This window comes from Microtus ochrogaster, chromosome 7 (assembly GCF_000317375.1).
Source record: "Microtus ochrogaster isolate Prairie Vole_2 chromosome 7, MicOch1.0, whole genome shotgun sequence".
Classification (NCBI taxonomy): Eukaryota; Metazoa; Chordata; class Mammalia; order Rodentia; family Cricetidae; genus Microtus; species Microtus ochrogaster.
In genome coordinates this window covers 84,406,203-84,427,121 of record NC_022014.1, presented here as the reverse complement: position 1 = coordinate 84,427,121, position 20,919 = coordinate 84,406,203, and the positions used below count along the sequence as shown (strand labels likewise).

At 49.6% G+C, this 20,919-nt stretch overlaps 2 protein-coding genes across 4 annotated transcripts in view; one reads left to right on the top strand and one right to left on the bottom strand.

The window, feature by feature from the left end:
* Positions 1–6,038, top strand: part of LOC101993419 (cytochrome b-245 chaperone 1) — a 12,302-nt gene extending 6,264 nt beyond the window's left edge. For both annotated transcript variants that reach the window (XM_013347646.2, XM_005350913.3), the window contains exons 3-7: positions 1,252–1,293; positions 1,730–1,803; positions 2,678–2,774; positions 3,869–4,013; positions 4,328–6,038. In XM_013347646.2, coding sequence (XP_013203100.1) covers positions 1,252–1,293; positions 1,730–1,803; positions 2,678–2,774; positions 3,869–4,013; positions 4,328–4,448 — 479 coding nt within the window. In that variant the 3' untranslated portion in view covers positions 4,449–6,038. The remainder of the gene's footprint in view (positions 1–1,251; positions 1,294–1,729; positions 1,804–2,677; positions 2,775–3,868; positions 4,014–4,327) is intronic.
* A 27-nt stretch (positions 6,039–6,065) lies between these two features.
* On the bottom strand, positions 6,066–20,834 carry Hexd (hexosaminidase D). 2 transcript variants are annotated; one of them, XM_005350914.3, is made up of 13 exons: positions 20,764–20,834; positions 19,650–19,806; positions 17,031–17,140; positions 15,019–15,106; positions 13,848–14,012; positions 11,764–11,947; positions 10,539–10,610; positions 9,993–10,188; positions 8,794–8,876; positions 7,392–7,470; positions 7,214–7,315; positions 7,012–7,101; positions 6,066–6,412 (listed from the first exon to the last, which is right to left on the bottom strand). In XM_005350914.3, exons 2-13 carry the CDS (start codon positions 19,731–19,733, stop codon positions 6,199–6,201), a joined length of 1,467 nt encoding a protein of 488 aa, XP_005350971.1. In that variant the 5' UTR covers positions 19,734–19,806; positions 20,764–20,834; the 3' UTR covers positions 6,066–6,198. The 2 variants fall into 2 exon arrangements, with proteins under 2 accessions (XP_005350971.1, XP_026636222.1); XM_026780421.1 differs by having other exon boundaries at positions 7,214–7,288.
* Positions 20,835–20,919: the final 85 nt, after the last annotated feature.

Below are 20,919 nucleotides of genomic sequence, written 5' to 3'. Positions count from 1 at the left end.
AGTGCTGGGATTAAAGGCGAGCGCCACAACCTATCTGCTTTCTTGAGGTCACTAGTTTTTCTTCCATTGACAGGTGATCATGGGTTCACATTTCTCCTTTTCCCTGTTTCCTTCCCCTTCGTTAAGTGTGCTTAGCCTCCTGGACTCTCTCCCCCATCACTGCCCATCAGAAGTCTCTTGCATCTCAGGGACAGCTGCACTTGTGTGGGCTAGGCTGTGCAGAGTTGGAGGTGAGGCACTGGCTGTGGCTTCAGCAGCAGCGTCTCTGTAGTCTGTCCTTATGATTTGTGAAGGTTCTGCATGTTGTGCTCTGTGTTGTATTACAATTCCGTATGTAGTCTTCTCTTCATTCCTCATCACAAGTGGGCGATACCTACATCTGTCCTTTGCATTTTCATTGGGTAGCTGACAAGTCTGGTGAATGCCATGGGTCTCATGTCCTGATTTTATTTTTTAATTGTGTGTATGTGTATCTATGTATGGGGTCTATGCAGGTACATATAGGTGCCTGTGGAGTCCAGAAGAGCATTAGCTCCCTGGAGCTGAAGTTACACGAGGTTGTGAGTGGCCTGATATGGGTGCAGGCACCAATGTTGTCGGACTTTTCTTTGGGCCTCCAGCTCACAAATAACAAGATGGAAACTATTGTGAAAGTTTAGCTTTTTGCTTAGGCTTGTCCACAGCTAGCTCTTATAACTTAATCTGCTCATGCTAATCTATATTCTGCCACGTGGCCTTTTTACTCTCCTCCATTCTGCATGTCCTACTTGGTCCTTTGCTGGCGAGTGTCTAGATTCATCCCAAGTTCCTTTCACTACCCAGAAGTCCCACCTATTCTCTCCTGCCTAGCTATTGGCTATTCAGGATTGTATTAAACATCTTCACACAGTGTGATAAAATAAGTAGTCTATATTCTTAACCAATAAGCTACCTTTCCAGTCCCTTTATTTTTTAACGATTTATTTATTTTATGTATATAACTATTCTATCTAAATGTATTCCTACATGCTGGGAGACAGCATAAGATGCCATTATAGATGGTTATGAGCCACCATGTAGGTGCTGGGAATTAAACTCAGAACCTCTGAAAGAGCAGTCAATGCTCCTAACCACTGAGCCATCTCTCCAGTCCCTTGTCTGTGTCACCAACCCTGCACTAGGTACCCGCTGCCCCTGAACAATCTGTCCTGCCGTGAGACAGGCCTGCTTATTGGGGGCTAAGTTAACAAGATAATCCTTCTCTCTCTACAGGAATATTATCCACTGGCCTGGCTGCTGCCTATTACAGTGGAGGTAAAGTATGCTACCCTCTTCAGTTTCCTTGTACTTGGAAATGGGAACACACACACACACACATACACACACAGTGAGCAGTCCTGGTGTGTGTGGCCTTTGGAGTGGCCTCTGCCTTGCCTTGAGGGATGACCACAGCCAATGTCTTGCATCTTGAATTTCTTCCTGTTAGAAAGTTGTTTGGCGTTTGCCTGCCATGCCACAGGGAGGAATTATGTGCCCCACGCTCTATGCCAAGGCTGGATAGATCTACCTATCTCCTAGATGGACTCAGGCAGAGTCTGGGATGCCTATGTCTCCAGCAACCCAGGCAGGCAGAGAAGTACAGTTGACTAAGCCTCTAACCTGCGCTAAAGGAAGGGAAGACTGGGCTGGTAGGACCCCATGGACCTTGGCTCCTTTAGCTAATGGGCTGATGTACGATGTCTGCTTGCAGATAGTCTGGGCTGGAAGCTCTTCTATGTCACAGGCTGCCTGTTTGTAGCTGTACAGAACTTGGAGGACTGGGAGGTAAGATGGCACAGTAGCTCCCTTGCCATTTGGAAGCGTCTGTCCCAGCCCAGAGGCACTGGGTTACCTGGAGTCAGCCCTTGGCTTTGCTTGTAATACCCCTGGACTCTTCTAGAAGCTACTCGTAACTGTTTTCACCAAGGTTCTGTTGTTTTTTTTTTTGTTTGTTTTGTTTTTTTTTTGTAGACTTGCCTCAAATTCAAAAGTAAGCCTACTGCCTCAGCCTCTTGACAGGCATGAAGCACCACTCAACTCACAGAAGTTCTTTTTTCTGGAGTTGTTACAAGTCTGCATAGTCCCTGGGCTGGACTGGCTGCATAGGGCAGGGACCTGTGAGAACATGCAGCTAACTCACATTTGGACCAGCTCCCAGGCTCTGAAGTTCAAGGGTTGAGGGCTTCTTCTGACCATCCAGGACCTCACTGCAGGCCCAAGATAGTTAAAAGGAATCAGCAGAACCTGAGTTCTGGGAAAAGTCAGGTTGCCTCTGGGGAAGTCCCCTACCCTTGGCCTTGGCTGGATTTCTGCATTATTGCCAGCCTGTCCTTTTGTTCTTTTATTTACCTGGTACTAAGGGATGAAGTTAGGTCCTCACGTGTGCTGGGTAAGTGTTCTACCACTGAGCAGATACCCAGCCTGGTCTTGGTTTCATGCAAGGAGAATTCCATCTGCTTTTCTCATGTGCCCCTCACCCACAGGAGTACAAGAGGTCAGACACAGAAGCTGACCCTGGAAGAAAGCCCTGGAGGCTCTGGGGGTTGGGCTTCCACTGGGCACCTTGAATGTCTGTGCTGGTGTGAGTGGGGAGGACGCCTCAGCATCAGCTTGGCCCTCTTCCTGGGGTTCTGTGTGGTTAGTATATATTGGTTTGCAGGAAGCCATTTTCAACAAGAGCACTGGGAAGGTCATCTTAAAGACATTCAGCCTCTACAAGAAGCTACTGACTCTTCTCAGAGCAGGCCATGACCAAGGTAAGAGTGGGGAGTTGGTCTGGATGGTTCACCTGCTCAGGGAATGATGGGCTCCCGACATATCCTGGCTTACACCAACCATATGGCCCTGCATACGGTTGGGTGAGGGCAGTAGGGGTGGGTCACCAGGCGGACCAGCAGGGAGTCATCCTGTTCTTCAGGAACCATTTGGCCTCTCTCAGGTCCGAGTCCTGGACACGATTCCTGTCAGCTATATGAGCCCTGCAGAGAGGATGTGGTCAGAGGAAACCTCCAGCTGTTAAGCTTCTGGTCTCTTCCCTGTATATTCAGCCCAGCCATTGTGCATCCCACAGGACCCTCAGAGTAGGGTTTAACATAGGGAGTCAGGCCCCAAGCACCTCAGGCCTCTAACTTATATGGAGTGCTGGCGGTACACAGCTGGATGTGGCATTCAGATGTGGCAGTATACAGCCAATGGAGGCCAGAGCATTTTGGGGATGTGGGTTACTGCACTGGCTGAACTTTCCTGGCACATCTGAGAGCCTGTCCTCACAGGCAGCAAGCCACGGGGTCAGCCCCGTGTCACTGTCGCAGTGGGATGAGATAGGTTTCCCAGCGGCTCTGGGGAAAGTAGTATCAGCCATGCATTAGTTAGGTAACGGTTTTCCTGTGCAAGGGAATGGCAGGGCTACCCCACTGGAACCAGATAGGTAAAATCAGGCAAAAAGGGGTAGCATGAAGATGGCAGCTTGGGCTTAGCGATCTCTTCTGTAGGATTGCCCAGGACAGCCAGCTTCTATCTAACACTGCATGAGTGATGAGTCTCCTGGGTGTGTTCTTATCCAGAAATTATTCCGGGGCCTGGCAGTGGTGGGAGGCAGAGGCAGGTGGATCTCCTTGAGTTCAAGGCCAGCCTGGTCTACAGAGTGAGTTCCAGGACAGGCTTCAAAGTTATAGAGAAACCCAGTCTAAAAGAAAAATTATTCTGGACCCAGAGTCCAGAAGAAGGACTAGCAAACGCCTTTGTCACTGATGTCACTCCTGTTCAGAGCGGGACATCCTGAGGCAGGCTGTCCTACGGCACAGGGGGGGCATATGGACGACTGCCCATCTGTAAATCCTTCCGTCCCCAGTGGTGGTCCTGCTAAGAGACATCCAGGATGTGAATGTGGAAGAGGAGAAGGTCCGTTACTTTGGGAAGGGCTACACCGTGGTGCTCCGGTTCGCGACAGGCTTTTCCCACCCCCTTACTCAAAGTGCCGTCATGGGCCGACGCAGGTAAGGGTGGTACAGAGTAAGAATGGGCATCCTGTGGTGTTTCTCGGGGCAGCAGGGGAGACGCTGACTGTAGACAGGAAGATGGGGCAGCAGGAGGGATGTGTGTACTTGGGTGCGGCTTTGCTGTGGGCATCTGTAGGGCAGGCAACAAAACAGGGTTGAGGGCTGTGAAGAGTGGGCTGAGGCCAGAGATTCCGGACACCTGGGGTTGTTGTAGGTGTATGGTAGGGGATCAGTGTGAGTCTTTGTGGTGTGTTATGGGACTGCATTTTTTCCACGGTGACCTGCAACCTGCTTTCTTGATGCTGGCCTAGTGATGTGGAAGCCATTGCCAAACTCATCACCAGCTTCTTGGAGTTGCACCGCCTGGAGAGCCCCTCAGAACGGTCACAGAGCAGCGACAGTGAAGCCGATGGCCCTGGTGACCAAAGCTGACAGCGTGGAGCAGCTGCTGGTAAATGTCTCCAACTGACTTGCCCATTATGAGGGTGCAGGCAGATCTTGTGTGGACCACCTGCCTTTCGCTTGTTTACGCTTCTACGCTTTGCAGAACCATGGGCTGGACATCTTCCACAACCCAGAAAGGCTTCATCTATCAGGATGCGGGAGATGGGTGCTACATCCAGAGGAGGGCAGCAAATCATAAATGAGTGCCTTCTCCAGAGACAGACTACAGCTCTGGCTTAGGTCACAGCCTGGTCTGGATAAGCTCACCCAAGGGCATCCAAGGTATAAGATGCCAGTCTTTCTTCTTCATAGTGAGATTGAGACACCACATGCATGTAAGGAGGACCCACTCCTGTGCACAGTGGCGACTTATGCTATAAATCCTGATGTCTCCTCTCCTGGACCAGCCCTCCTCAAGATGGACATTCTTGGTGGTCAGGGGCTTCCCTGAAGGCAGCCTGGCTGCAGAACTCTCAGAGAAGTCAGAGTGCTGTAGACTGCCCCGTTCCTGCCTGGACTGCTGAGAGCCCAGCAGTGTTGGAGCACCACTGTTAGGAACAGAAGGCTCTCCCAACCCAAACTGGGAAGAAGCTGCCAGTGGAGGAAAGGCCACCTCTTCTGGTTTTCTGCAGCCTTTGAGAACCGGGAGCTCCTTTACAGAAACTGAGTCTTAGCTTCCCAAGCCTTGGAAAGACCTGGGGAAGACAGGCACGTGATACATATCCCTACAAAGTGAGGCAGGAAGAAAGTTGAAGGCCAGCCTGGCCACGGCCTCTTCTAACAGAAGCTGTTCCAGCCCCTGATGGCCTTCTATGCTCTTCTAGTTCTCTCTGAAAGACTCAAGTCCCCCACAAGTACAGTGTTCACTAAGTTGCCGGGAAGCTTGGCTTCCAGGCCTGAAATCTGTGGACCTCTGGTCTACACACAGCCCCCAAAGCTGCGTGCCTATGCCTGGCCAGGTAGAACTGGGAAAACAAGGAAGTCAAGGCAGCCTTGAGGCCACTGTACTGGGCTGGACAAGAATAGTTACGCCACAACCTTCAACAGATCTTTTTGAAGTGACTGCTATCAGTTCTGACTTGGGGAATATGGTTGAACATGTCAAAGTAAGCTTTTGTTTTGTTTTATGAGACAGGGTTTCTCTGTGTTGCCCTGGCTGTCCTGGTACTTGCTCTGTAGACCAGACTGGCTTTGAACTTGCAAAGATCTGCCTGCCTCTGCCTCCCAAGTACTGGGATTAAAGGTGGGTGCCAACATTGCCTGGCAGAATGAGTTTTTTTTCAATGGTCAAATTAGACAATTTTTTTCTTTGCAAATGAAGTGTGAAACATAGCTGGTGGGTTCTGACTTGTCACCGACAGGCTCTTAAGGTACTTTAGACAAGGGAGGAGTCTGTCTCTCGGGTGCTGTCCTATCCCTTTCCTCTATTTCCCAGTGCTGGGACTCATTCCTGGGTGAAGGAACGAAGTCCTCTATGAGCCAGGGCGGTGGCAAAAAGCTGATTCAAGTTTCTGTAAGTGGGGCTTCTGCTTCTACTGTCTTTTTATTTCATAATAAAGCTCTACATGCAAATTGCAAATGAGTCTCCATGTGCCTTTTTTTGTGTTCTGCTTTGCCTAAGGTACTATTTACAGTTTGGGAGCCTGTCTACACAGGTGTCCAGGGTTCAGCAGGAAGACCACAGGCCCCACGTGGCTGGGCACTGAGGCAGGAATCTTGGTGTTGTCCAGGCTGACCCTCAGGGGTTCTGACCCGTGTCCCAGCATGAGCTGGGGGGTGGTGGCAGTGGCAGTGGAGCAGCCGCCTCACCCAGGTCCTGCAGCAGACCCTGCAGTCGCTGCATACTCGGAAGCACGTTCTCCTCCAGCCACTCCTCTATGGTGTCCGGGTAGAAGGCCAGCTGCAGGGCCGCCTCCAGCTGCTGCACAAGGTTGCTCCATCTGCTTAGAAGGCTGTGGGCAACAGCAACTGTGAGCTCGACTTGATGAGAATTCCTGCTAAAGCTCAAGTTTACGTTAACTAAACAATGTCCTCAGCCCCCAGAGCCAGTACCGTTCCATGCCTCAGTTTACCACTGGGACGAAATAAATGACTGGTTGTATTTTAGCAGTACCATGCCTGGCATGAATGGCTCCTGCTGCTAGCAGCACACTGGACTCAGCACAAGTGTATTACCCTAGCTTAGAGTCCTGAACTAGGAGAGGTTCCAGCCACAGGATGCTCAGCTAGGTTGCACCAGGGAGTTACAGGGCCACCAGGGACCATATGTGGCCTGATTCCAAAGATGAATCTGAGTGGCTGATGATGTGTCTCAGGCCAGGAACCACTTAGCTTCTTGCTAATGTTAGGGGCAGTGTTGATGAGCAGGCAGTGTTAATGAATTGATAGGCAGCGGTGACCTATCAGTTCATCCAGGATCCACAGCAGCAGTATCTGGGGAACTCTCTTGCCTTAACACTGACAACCATAACCATGGCTACTGTGGGTGTTCATAAAGGGACAGGATATTCCAGAGCCTGAGCACTTGGGAGGATGTGATGACGCTGGCTACCTGAGTGCCTCTGGCTGTATGTGCTGGATCATAACCGGGTGAATAAGCTTCCGCCTGCGGTGGTAGGGGCTGAACCAGCCAGTGACATACCTGGAGCAAATCCTGACAGTTAGTGAGCCAGCAGTGGATAAGAGTTAACTGTGGGGAAACTTTAGGAAAATCTTTGTAAAGAACAATGCCGGGAGAAGATGGAGTCGCTTACCTGTTCCTTTCCAGAAGCGTATCCACAGAGCTACGCAGGTGGAGGCTGACTTGTGTGACGAGGGCATGGATGTCACTGCCAGGGAAGGAGCCAGCTCCCTCACTGCCAGAGAGTCACACTGAGATGGGTGTTCCCCAGAGGAGGGAGGGGTGGGGCATGTCAGGTAGGATGGGATTACCTCACAGTATCCATTATTTCCAGGCTTGAAACCCCAAGGAAGTGCTCCACTCTCAGCTTAACATCCTCAGCAAAGCCTCCTGAAACCATCCACAGGCAGAAGAGGTCAGAGAGGCCTCCTGACCTTTGGGTGCTATGGGTGAAAAGGCACAGCATCTCAGGGGACCCCAGCCAGGCTCGCTGGCTGCTTTTTCATTGAGCATGTGAGAGATATTTAAGATTGGGGTGGAACCCAGAATGGTGTGGTAGCAGCATTGTGTGCACAAGCCCATGGCCTCACTACACACCAAGAATGGTGTGGTGGTAGCGGCAGGTACTATGTGCACGAGCCCGTGGCCTCACCACACAGTCCACGGGGCAAATGTCCAGGTCAGTCATGGGCAGAGTGCTCTAGAGCACTCCAAACAAACTGCTGGGTGTGAGACCAGGGCAGACACACCTCCAGATTAGCGCGAGAGGCTGTCAGGAAGCCATTGACAGACAGTTCCTTCTTCGCGTTGGGAGGCCTAGCTCCCACTACAATCATTCCTCAGAAATAGGAAGAGCTAAAGTCAACACCACTAACACCAATGACTTTTCAGTACTGGTGAGGGCTGTCTGCTTGTCTTTCTGCACATTCTAGACATTTACAATAAACAACTGACAGAAAAAAAGCTAAAATAAGACCACTTCTACATCTTGCCTCTACCCCATAGTTGTTAAATGTTTTGGGGGGCTCTCCTGTCCACGTGGCCATTCTTTGAGCATTGTAAATTCCTACATAGTCTTTTTTTTTTCTTTTTTCTGTTTTTCGAGACAGGGTTGCTCTGTGGTTTTGGAGCCTGTCCTGGAACTAGCTCTTGTAGACCAGGCTGGTCTCGAACTCACAGAGATCCGTCTGTCTCTGCCTCCCGAGTGCTGGGATTAAAGGCGTGCGCCACCACCGCCCGGCCGTCCTACATAGTCTTATAATTTAAATGGGCATGGTTTACTTCACCAAGGCCCACTGCCTGCACTTGCTCTGAGCAGTGCCCATGCCTGTCTCCTGCAGTCTGGGTGTAGGAGCACTGGGAGAAGGGGCTCCTGCAGCAGTCTGCATCGCAGGACACTTATACAGCAAAGACACCTTCTGCATCTGCACCTGAAGCATGAATTTCTTATGTAGCTTTTCTAAGTCTGTGGGGCATGTCCGTTCTAACTTCCTATCTACCCATGGCTCAGGCTAAGGATCTGGGTGTAGGCAATCCCAGACCAGTGGCAGACAAGCAAGTAGACGGACTGTAAACACGAGTCTTCTTCCCCTGCAAAGGACTGCAGTCCAGATGGAGCTGGCCAATGATGGTCAAGGGAAACCAGCACCTGGCCTCCCACTTCCTGTAAGCTAAGGGTAGGTGAGAGGCCTAAAACTGTTGGCTGGGACATACCATGCACAAGTGACTGTAGACAGGCAGCCAGAGAAGGGATTCCCACAGGAAGCAGTTCACACAGCACAGAGAAGTGGTCGTACCTACGTCCAGAAGAAGAGTATTCAGAGCCACAGCCCTCAATTCATCTTATCATGATGAAGATGCCATGATTTGGGTACTCTTTCTCCTGTTTGAGGGGTTCCAAGGCTGAGACCCACTGTGGGCAGCCTGGTGTATCCCATTACCTGGCTTAGGGTTCCATGTCATGGGATTTTACATTAGGTTTCTTATGATGCCCTAGGGAGGAGCCTGTGTGGGGAAAGAGGCCGTGAGCACTTGGGTCCACTCCACAGTGTCCACTTGAGGTGGAGCATTTGTAGTCTTTATTACCCCTTTTCTGTGGTCTGCATCCTATCTATCGACCTCATGCTTTCCCCTAAGGCCCAGCAGGTCACCTGACCCCTCTGGTGCTGGGCAGAGAACCTCCTGGTCTCAGTTTCTTTAGCTGTAAGGGGTAGAGAGATGTTCCTCGAGTGTGACAGGTGAAGGCTGATCAAAGAGCCAGGGACCAGAGATCACATCAGCCCCCTCAGTTTTCCTGTACCTCTGTGAGTCACTAACCACTATGCAAGGCATAGAAAGGCTTCACTCTGTGTGAGTCTTGGTTTAACTCACACCCTAGTGCTCTCTACTGGAATGGCAAATGCTTGGTAAGTCTTCATGAGCCATCTGGAACTGTTTCTGAAGCCAAGCAGTAGACATGGACTGAAGCCATGAGCAACTCTTACAAGCACACTAGGCAGCCTCACCTGGCTGAGAACTCTGCTCTGCAGTCACATTTTGGAACCTGTGAAGGCTCCATGGGACACCTTTCCAGCTCTTCTAGCAAAATTGCCAGCTTCGACTGGTCCAGCTCAAAGGTTGGAACCTGATGCTAGGATTTGGCCAGAACCAAAGACGGGGCTCATTCTATTTTTCAAAGGGTGTGACATCCTAAAAGAACCAGAACTAATCTTCATGCTGTGCTACGTGAGACATGCGGTATCATTCATGGAACATGCAAACCACAGAGACTAGAGGGCCGCGTGCTTGTGGTTCTGAGCACTTCAGTGTTTCCTCAGCCACGAGGGAATGAAAAGCATGAAGGGCAAGGCCAACATTGACAGGCTGCCATCATGGGCGAGGGGAACTGTTCTCTACACTCAGCCTGACCTTACCTCTGCCAGCCAGTCAGAATGATTCCTTGCAGAGTATCCACTGGCCCACTGACCGCCACCTGGAGCCACTGCTCATGGTTTCTAACGTGGTGCTCAATAGGCGGCAGGGCCTGACTTGCCCCGGTGGCCCCCTTGAAGGCACTGGCAGCCCACAGGCTCTGGAAGCCACACTCCTGGTACTTTCCCATGAGGAAGACTAGGTAAGAAAACAAGCCGATCAGCAGCTCTTACAGAGAGAGGCCCTGGATACACAGCCTAACCAGAGCAGCCCAGAGCTGCTACCCTAGCAGAGAGGAGACTCCATTCCCATATGGCCCGTGGTTTATCACTCATTGGGAATAAACTTTTCAGGAAAGAACCTGGGATGATCTGGAGCCAGCAGGGGATCTCATGCCAGCACAGGGGGCTTTGCATGGCCCTTCTTTTCCATGCTGGTCAGCCAAATGAGAAGCCTGTATTCCCAGGCTGAAGAGTTCATGTTACAGGGTCATGGAGGACTAGGAAACAATCATGCAGGCACATGCACCAGAAGCAACCTGTACTGACTTTTGCTGTGGACATCCAGGTCAGCTCCATAGTCCCAGAGCACAGGTTCCACCAGTTGAGGCACCCCAGATGCTGTCAACAGAGCAAGGCCATGAGTGTGGGAAAGACCACTCAGGTCACTTTATACAGGGGTCTCACTTTGCTGCCCAGGCTGGCCCTGAAATCCAATCCTCCTGCCTCACCTTCCTAAGTACTGAGATTACAGTCATGTGCCACCATGCTCACCTCTGGCATATTCTTTTAATGCTAAAGTGGGAAAACAAACGTCTTCTCGGGTCTAGTGGGTTCTCAGTACAGCTTACAGAGCTATAGATGGTGTTTGTAGCTGCCTGCTTTTGTGAGGAGGGACTCCTACACTCTCCTCCGAGCTGCTGGCTTTGAGGCCTCAGGGAACTGGAACACATCTCTAATAGGAGCTGATTCTAACCCATTAATGTAAAACATACACTAGCCGGGGCTGGAGAGATGGCTCAGTAGTTAAGAGTACTGACTGCTCTTCCAAAGGACCTGGGTTCAATTCCCAGCAACCACATGGCAGCTCACAACTGTCTGAAGATCCAGTTCCAGGGGATCTGACACCTTCAAACCAATGCACATTAAATAAGCCATAAAAAATGTTTTTAAAAAAATACACTAGTCTCAGGGTTCAGTGGAGCTAGGTGGCGTGTCTAAGTGCTGTCTCCCAAGCTGGAGCTAGGTGGTTATGGGTCTAGGTGCTGTCTCCCAGGCTGGAGCTAGGTGGTGTGTCTAAGTGCTGTCTCCTAGGCTGGAGCTAGGTGGTTATGGGTCTAGGTTCTGTCTCCCAGGCTGGAACTAGGTGGTGTGTCTACATGCTGTCTCCCAGGCTGGAGGTCAGGTTCAGTGGAGCTAGGTGGTGTGTCTAGGCGCTGTCTCCCAGGCTGGAGAAGGTACTCTTCAGCTCTCATCTCCAAGCTTTGGGACAGTGTGAACTTTTAACCCTGGCATATACAAGACTGGACACAGGGTACACATGGGCTCTCAAAAGCCCTGGAAGCACTGGACAGTCCCATGGCCCCTCTGGGCCTGCCGGCAGCCACACCAATTTCTGGCCCACAATCCTGCAAGGCTGCACGGTAACTTGAAGGGAGAATTAAACCCCGCATTTTCGCTGGAGCACACACATTAAGAGCTCATTTCCAAGGCCTCTGGGACTTGAGGTCTTGGGCAGCCACATGTAAGCCCCCATCCACCAGGCCCTGCCAACCTTTCAGCTGTTCCTGGGGGATGTCCCGTAGCATGTCATCCCACACCAAGGGTGTTGTGCCAGGGTGCTGTGCCAGCACATGGCTGGCTACTGCCTGCATGTGGGACAGACACAATTTTGCAAGGCTGTTCTGTTCCTGCTGTAGCCACTGTTTTGAGGTCTCCCCCTCGCCCAAGTAGTAGACCTAGGAGGAAGAAACAGGATGGGATTGCGTCTGCTGCCATCCTTTGGACAGAGGAGACTAAGAAGGAGCTCAGCTTCCCTGGTCTCCAAAGGAAGATTCACTCTTGGGCTCACAGCAGCTCTGCTCAGGTCACCCTATTACTTCAGCGAAGAGTGGATGGATGTGTCCCACTGTGCCATGGCTATTCCTGACACACGTGATGATGCTGATGGGACTTGTCCTGCACTCACAATGGGAATGAAAAAGCCAGACACAGAAGGCAACATGTGGTGTGATTCCATCTGTGAAATGTACATACATATTTTTTTTTTCTGAGACAGGGCTTCACACACAGATTATGATTGTATTTTGCTCCTTTTCCTCTTTTTGTTTTTTTATTTGGTGTGCACTGGTGTTTCGCCTGCATGTATGTCTGTGCAAGGATGTCAGATCCACTGAAACTAAACTTACGCAAGTTGTGAGCAGCCATGTGGGTGCTGGGAATCGAACCCAGGTTCTCTGGAAGAGCAGTAGTGCTCGAGCCCCAATCCTCTTCTTTGTGGAGGCAGGATTTCCTGTAGCCCAGGCTGGCTTGTAATTCAATGCTGTAAGGAGCTGGGTTTCAAGTGTGTATCCTCAAATCTTACTTTCAGATTTATTTTGAGATACCACAGCCCAAGCTGTGTAGCCCAGGCTGGTCTCAAATTTGTGGCAATTCTCTTGCCCTAGCCTCCAAGTGCTAGGATTATAGGTGTCAGCCACCATGTCCAGCTCTAATTTTCTTTTAAAAGAGGAAATCTCAGCCGGGTAATGGTGGCGCATGCCTTTAATCCCAGCACTGGGGAGGCCAGAGACAGGAGGATCTCTGTAAATTTGAGGCCAGCATGGTCTACAGCAAGTTCCAGGACAGGCTCCAAAGCTACAGAGAAACCTTGTCTCGTGGCAGGGGTGGGGCATGGGGAGGAAATCTCAGAGTTGACCGCCTACAAACCCAGGCTGTGGTCTTTGTCTCAGAGCTCCTCCAGCACTGCCCACATCTAGAATCTGGCCAGATGAGAAGGGGTAGAGACTAGCCACTGGGCAGGCTAGGTAGGAGGACACACCACAGAGACACCAGGGGAACAAGATCCAAACATAACAACACTTTCTCCTCTCAACACCTCAAACTGCATTTCTTTTGCTAGAACAGTCTGAAAGGGCATGGATTTGTTCACGGCTAGAACTGGCTCTGTCCCTGCAGGAGGAGGAGGAGGAAGTAAAGAAGTCTGTCCCTCTGGACAGTAGTGACATCTGGTATGTGGGGTTCTTACTTGGGCTCTGTGTAGGACTGCCTATGCCAGATGACACTCCTCTCCAGAGAGGTCATCTAGGACAGGTCCCTAATTACGGTTATCTCCTTGGCAATCCTGGCCTTTATTCTTTAGTGTTTGGACTATTTCTCTATTTAAAAGAATCCATAGTTCCTGGCACAGTGGCACACGCCTGTAATTCTAGTGTTTGGCAGGTTGAGGCAGAAGCATCAAAAGTTCAAATCAGCCTAGATAATGTAATGAAACTGTATCTCAAAATTTTTTAAATTAAATTAAACCAAAAGAAAACAAAGAGGGGGCTGGAGAGATTGCTCAGAGCACTGGAAGCTCTTCCAGAGGACCCAGCTTTGACTCCCAGCACCCACAGGGTGGCTCATAGCCATCTGCAGTCCCAGGCAATCCTGACACCCTCTTCTGGCCCCTGAGGGCACCAGGCACACACAGACATGGTACACAGACATATATGCAGGCGAAATATCCATACACATAAAATAAATAAGTAAATAAATAAATAAATACAAGAAAAAGAAGACAGAAAAGAAAGAAGCCATGACAGGGGACAAGGTGTCTGAAGAAAAGAGGCTGCAGACCTTGAAAGCGAAGGTACTCACCTCATCACAGCCAATGTGGAGCCACCGGGCACCCCTGTGCAGCCCCATAATCTGGTCAACCATATCTTTTACCAGTGCTAGCGACTCAGCCTCATGAGGGTTCAGGGTGTTGGGGAAGAGAGCCACTTCACGGAGGTGTGCAAATGCTGCATGCTTTAGCACAAACTATGGAGAGACAAGGAGAGGGGGGAGCTGGTGCTTAAGGACCCTGGTCCCCATGATGTCCCTGGCAAGAGTTCAAGCTTATGTTGCTTAACTGACAGTGTGCCTGAGGGCCAGCTGGGTGGCCTGCACAGGTGACTCCTGTCTCTTCCAGATGGCTGCAGCTGAGACAGCTTGAGAGCCTGCGGGGCAGTAGCCTCTGACTGCTTGAGCTGGGTTCTAAACCCCCTAGCTGGTTCCTCAGCAGCCTCTTCCCTTCTCCCTTCCCTGTTTGCCTCCCTCTCCCTTTTCCCCCTCCTTCTAAGTCTCCCGTGGTGTTGGGACTTTAACGCAAGGCTTTGCATGTGCTAAATAAGTTACTTTACTAGATGACTTACTAGTATCTCTAGCTTCTTTTTACTTACATAGGTGTTTTCCTTGTTGGGGTTAGGGGTCTGTGCACCATGTATATCTAGTGCCCATGAGGCCAGAAAGAGGGCATAAGATCCCTTAGAACTGGAGTCACAGGCAGTTTCGAGCAACCTTGTGCGTGCTGGGATCAAACCTGGGTTCTCTGGAGGAGCAGCCAGTGGTCTTAACAGCTCCAGCCCCTCCAGTCCTTTTTTCTTTTTAAATTTTATTGTAGAGGAATGACTGCAACTGCATCCTACAAGTCATTAAATCAACACCAGGTTTGCTTCTCAGTTGTCTTACATGTGAGAAATAATTTTGAACACTGGTAAAAAGACACAAGCAGAAAATGCAAGGCTTCTTCCCTCCCTCCCTCCCTCCTTCCTTCCTTCCTTCCTTCCTTCCTTCCTTCCTTCCTTCCTTCCTTCCTTCCTTCCTTCCTTCCAGAGCTGCCCTGACCAAGAGTGTGCTCTCTGGCTGCTGACAGGCTGGTGCTGCTGAGAAGGGCTCAGGCAGCATGCCTATGCCTATCCTGTCAGGTCCTGCTGCCTCACACTGGAGCCCAAGCCCAATCTCTGAAACCCACACCCACACCAGTAATTTCACTCCTCCTGCTCACCTCCATGTGTCCAAATGTCTGCACCAAGGGAACCACTTCCAGCTCATTGAGCTTGGCCAGGCGCAGGATCTCTGCAACTTCAGAGGGGCTGGAGTGATAAGAGCACAGAGGCCTGTGTCAGTCCAGACAGTCCTTCCCCGCCCCTCTGCATCTTATACAGACTGGTCACAGGGTCATCCTGCACAACAGGGGTTGACAGACTGGCCCAGGAGCAAAATTAACTACTTACCTGCTTTTATATAGCCTTAACCTAAGAAAGGGTCCCTTCAGCCCCCTCACCCCGATTTTATTTTACTCTGAAAGACAAACAAATATTCACTGTTTGGAACACAGCAAAGCACAGCGAGCAGGCAAACCTACACCATGTGCAGGCGCACTGGGAACTGGACACCCAGAGCCATACTGCCCTCGAGCGTGGTGGTCACTTTCTGCAGCCACAGAACATGGCCTTTGGTTTGTTTGGGACTTTTTGAAACAGGATGGCAGTCCATGCTCCTGCCTGGGCCATTCGAGACTAGCATAGGCAGTTATTCCATGCCTAACTAAAGAATCAGCAATGACCACATCTACACCCCCAGACCCTCTGCTTGGGATCAAACCCAATACCGTGTGTATGCTAGGCCAGCACTCAGTAACTACTGAGTTACATCCCCGGCTTCACCAATTCAGTAACTAAAATGACATTGCAAAGTTGTTTTAATCTTGATTTCTATAAGAGGCTTAGTATTTTCCCCCTGCCTATTCATTCCAAGGTTCAAATCAAACTGTGAGAAGCTGGGGAGATCACCCAGTGGTTGAAATGCCTGTTGCATAAGCAAGAGAGCTAGAGTTCAGATCCCTGGACCCAGGTAAGTGCTGGGTGAGCATGGTGGTCCATCTGTAATCCCAGTGCTCAGAAGGCACAGACAGGCAATCCCAGAGCAAGCTGGCTTGCCAGATTAGCCAAAATGGTGTGTTCTGGATTCAGCCAAAGATGCTGCTTCAACAAATAAAGTGGCGAGTGATAAAGTCTTGGGATGTCAGGCCTCCACATGTACTTGCACACATCCACACGTGAATGCAAACACACACACACACACACACACACACACACGTGAATGCAAACACACACATCCACACGTGAATGCAAACACACACACATACACACACACACGAGACAGACACATAAACACATGAGAAAAAAATCCAATTGTGGCCTTAAAAGCAGCCCGGTTCCAGCTGCCCCATGACTTCTTACTCTTCCCCATAGAGTCAGAGCAGGTGTTCATTCTCTCTTTTAAATGCTTCTTGACCACCTTTAATGTGCATGTTTTACTTAAAAAATACTTCCTGCATGTGTATGTGTGCTCACGTTCTGTGTGTGCCATGTGCCTGTGGGAACCTGAGGAAGTCAGAAGAGAACACTGGATTCCCTGGAGTTACAAGTGGTTGTGAGCCAGGACGTGAGTCCTGGGAACCAAACCCGGTCGTCTATAAAAGCAGAAGTGCTCCTAAACACAAAGACACCCTTCCAGGCGCTCAATGTTTTACTTAAATAAATTTTTTTTTTGATATGAGTGTTTTGCCTGTATACCACCATTTTGTTTGTTTGATTTTTCTCTGTGTAAAAACCCTGGCTATCCAGGAACTCAATTTGTAGTTCCAGGCTGGCCTCAAACTCACAGAGATCCACCTGCCTCTGCCTTCCAAGCATTGCGATTACATGCTACACCACCACTGCCTTGCCAGCTTTGTTTTTGAGACAGGATTTCACTCTGCAGCCAAAGCTGACCATTGACTTTCAACAATCATCCTATCTCAGCCTCCCAAGTGCTGGGAACACAGGTGTCAGCCACCACACCAGGCTACATGTTTTAATTTTGTAACCAACTTATATAAATAAAGATATATGCTTAGAAAGTCAGAAAAGGAATGTAAGCTATTAGACTCCAATTACCCACCCACAGTTCTGCACAAGCCACCCTTCTTGGAGGCCCTCACGCCCCCTGGGCAGCCTCTGCTAGCTCTGATACCTGTAGGCATGCTTGGCCCGCAGCAGCATCAGGCGGCCCTCATAGGGAAACATGTCTTCATACTCAATGAGGAGACCATTTGCACCAAGTGCGTGGAGTAGGGGAAACACCTGGAGAGAAACGGGTTAAAAACGTGGCAATCTGAACAACGAAGGACTTAGCTGAATGTGCACCTTTTTCCTTTCTAAGTCCTGGAGAGGGATGGGAACTGATATTCATTTAAGGGGAGGGGGGCACAGTGCCTATGTGAAGATCAGAGAATTGGGGATATGGTTTTCTTCTTCCTTTATAAAGGGTCATCAGGTTGGCAGGACTCACTAACCCCTTGAGCAGATTTTTGGTTTTTCAAGACAGCGTCTGTCTGTGAAACAGTGCTGGCTGTCCTGGAACTCACAGAGATCTGACTGTCTTTGCTTCCTACTTACATGATGTTATTTTGAGACAGGGTATCATACTGCACTCCAGGCTGGCCTAGAACTATGAAGCCCACACTTGCCTCTTCCTGTATCAGCCTCTCACTGATAACAAATACTGTGTTTTAATTTCAAATTTATTTGCTAAAAATCACCAACATTTGTTCTGTGTCTGACTGCATTTTCAAATGTCCCTTAGCATATCTACGTTCCATTTTCCTGAAGCTGGTCGTTAGCTACAGTCAAGCTAAAAATACTGCATTTGTTTATGTGTGTGTGTATATATATATGTGTATGTATGGGGACACACACACACACAACAGACCCTGAGTACGGTCAGAGGACACCTTGCAGGAGTCGGTTGTCTCCTTCCAGCTGTGGGGCCTAGGGATCACATTCAGGTTGTCAGGTTTAGTAGCAAGGGACTTTATCCACTGAGTCATGTCGCTGACCATGTCTTTAAAAGCCAGGCTTCATTCTTTGGGCAAGACTATTTCCAAAATGGCACCAGAGGGGGCACATCTGACAGGAGTTCAGATGGCACTGGCCAGACCTCCGTGGACTTTCTTCCTGGGGGGCACTGCCCGAGTCACTGCAGCTAGCATGCCAGGAGGATTACTAAGTCAGAGATCTCCTTGTTCCTTCCTCTCCCCTTTTCAGTAGGAGGGGTGTGATATGAGTTGAAACAGGGGCTCTCGTGTAGTAAAACCCGGCCTTAAAATCACTAAGTAGCTGAGGATGACCTTGAACTGACCTTCCTGTCTCCACCTCCTAAGTGCTAGGATCTGGTCTGTCAAGAACCACCTCGCTTGCTTGCTTTCTTCCTCCCTTTCTTTCCCTTCCTTCCTTCCTTCCTTCCTTCCTTTCCTTTCCTCCCCCCCCCTTTTTTTTTTCAACACAGGGTTTCTCTGTAGCTTTGGAGCCTGTCCTGGAACTCACTCTATAGACCAGGCTGGCCTCTGCCTCCCAAGTGCTGGGATTAAAGGTCTTTACTACCACTGCCAAGCACCACCTCTTTTTGGAGACAATGTCTCCTGTAGTTCAGGATCAATGCTGGCCTTGATCTCCCGAAGTTCCTGCCTCTACTTCTCCAGTGCTGGGATTACAGATAAGTGCTACTATGTTCATGCTGAAGAATGTATTGGTATTTGAGGACGGTTGTAAGAACTGATCACACATGAAATAGCTTCAAGTAACAGGAATTTTCTCTCATAGTTCTGGAGGCCAGGAAATAGCAGGACATCCTTCTTGTCTCTTACTGTAGTTAAAACTACCCTTCATGTTCACTGATCTGTGACTATCGTTCCCATCTCTGCTTCTGTTGTCACAGGTGTCCTTCTTACATGTCTTTTCCTCTTCCCCACACCTAAAACCTCCGCTTCTACCTGAGTTTAGATCCCTAACACTTATGTAAAAGCCAGGTATGGGGGTGTATGCCTGTAACCCCAGCACTGGCAGGGTAGAGACAGGCAGATTATGGGGTTTATCTGAAATGGTGAGTTCCAGGTTCAGTGAGAGATCCTGTCCCTGTACCCCTAAAAATACAGTGATAGAGGAAACCAGCTGTTGTTGACCTATGATCTCCCCATGCACACACATGGGTAAGTGTACAGTGTGCTTCCCCAAAACATATACCTCACACATAATTCACCTTTTTAAAAAGTAACTCTTATTTATTTATTCATTTAATTTTTATGTGTGTTGGTATTTGGCCTGCATGTGTCTTTTTTTATTTTGTTATTTCATATGCATTAGAGTCCATCTGTGTGAGGGTGTGGGATACTCTGAAACTGGAATTACAGGCAGGAGTGAGCTGCCATGTGGGTGCTGGGAATTGAACCTGGGTCCTCTGCATGAGCAGCCAGTGTTCTCAAACACAGAGTCATCTCTCCAGCCCCTTAATCCACCTTTTTTATTCAGACTCATAGAAATCAAGTATGACCTCATCTTAACTGGCCAACTCTCTGTGTTAAGATTTGAATTTCTCTTTCTGGTGGATACAGTTCAGTCCCAACAAAGACATCGTGGTTTCTTCTGTTCTTTGTGCCATCCTGGTTGTTCTGTCTGGTTTTGAGGGGCAATGGGAGGAAAAGAAAAATCTATGCTATGTCGCCGCCCTGCCTGATCCAGGGTCCCCACGGTTTTGTCACAGTGCCCACTGCCACAGAGGAAAAGGTGCTTATCTAGAGGCAAATGGAGTCCTTACCTCAGAGAGGTACGAAACCTTCGGAGGTGCTCCTTTAAGGTCCAAATGAACGAATCTCATCTGAAACGGCGTGGCACGTGACATGTTGGTTTTTTTTTTTGTTTGTTTGTTTGTTTTTGTGAACTACTATAGCAGGATCTTCACGTGGGACTTCTTCCTGGTGGACAGAGCTCAAGTTACAACTCAGGAGCAGAGGCAGCCCCTCCCCCTTTCTTTTTCAGTTCTGATAACAGCCAAGTTTGCTCTACTACACCAGAGGAAACTCATTTTACTAATATGAAAATAAACCGAAAAGTTTATCTCCGTATTCAAATACAGTATTTGTGTATTGCCCCCAAATAGAAAACCATTGATTTCCTTGTGAGATAATTATGATTTATAGCAACCAAAAAACTCTGCAAGCCCAGCAGTGGCAAACACCTGTAACACCTTTCCCACTTCACCCCCACCCGAGGAGGGAACAATGGAAGTTTAAGGCATGCCTAGGCTATAAAGGAAAGTCAAAGTTAGCCTTGGCAACTTAATGAGACCCTGTCTCCATATTAATAAGTAAAACAAAGCCCGGAGATATAGTTTAGTGAAACAACACTTGTCCAGCATGCATAAGGCCTTAGATTCAATTCCTAGTACTGAAAACATAAGGCAATGATAATTTGGGGGCGGGATAGGAAGTGTGGCTAGCTCCATGGTACAGCACTTGCTCCCTATGCCAGAAGCCCTGGGGATAATAATAATTTGAAAAGGGAATAAGCTTTACACATGCCGGAACTAAGTGTGGTTTGCATTAAAATTAATTTCTGGATGATACTGAAGCTGCCAGGAACTTAAAGAAACAGTTGTATACCTTTTACAAAACCACAAAGGATTATAATGGAAAGGAGATGATGCATTCAGTTCCACGATTTCACCTGCTGGTCCTGTGCAAGGACTCAAAGCCTTAGGGGACCCGCCCGTCCCGCCCACTCGCAGCCAGGAAATACTTGTCCAAGAGGCAGGACTGGCAGTTCAAAGTCCCTGACCGGATTCTCAGTGCAACTTTGGGGGAAGACGTTGGCTGCTGTGGGAGACAGGCCATCTTGGTATAGCCCACCGTCCGGCTGCGGGCTTGACTCACCCACGCCGGAGCCTCAGCACTGCGCGGCACCGCTCCGAGGGGTCGCGGACCTCCAAAGGCGCCCCAAGCAGTGGCGCCCAGGGCCGAGAAGGCCACGCCCTCCCCCACTCGGCCTCCGATTGCTCACGTCTGGCCGCGAGCCGGCCGAGGGCCGAG

Bases quoted from the DNA above. Each gene is read 5' to 3' on its own strand.
- Hexd (XM_005350914.3), bottom strand. From the start codon at position 19,733: ATGTCACGTGCCACGCCGTTTCAGATGAGATTCGTTCATTTGGACCTT. The intron at 14,013-15,018 runs GTGAGCAGGAGG...GTCTCTCCATAG, and splicing joins AGACATTTGGACACATGGAG to TTTGTGCTAAAGCATGCAGC. The intron at 11,948-13,847 runs GTGAGTACCTTC...TCTTCCTCCTAG, and splicing joins TCCACATTGGCTGTGATGAG to GTCTACTACTTGGGCGAGGG.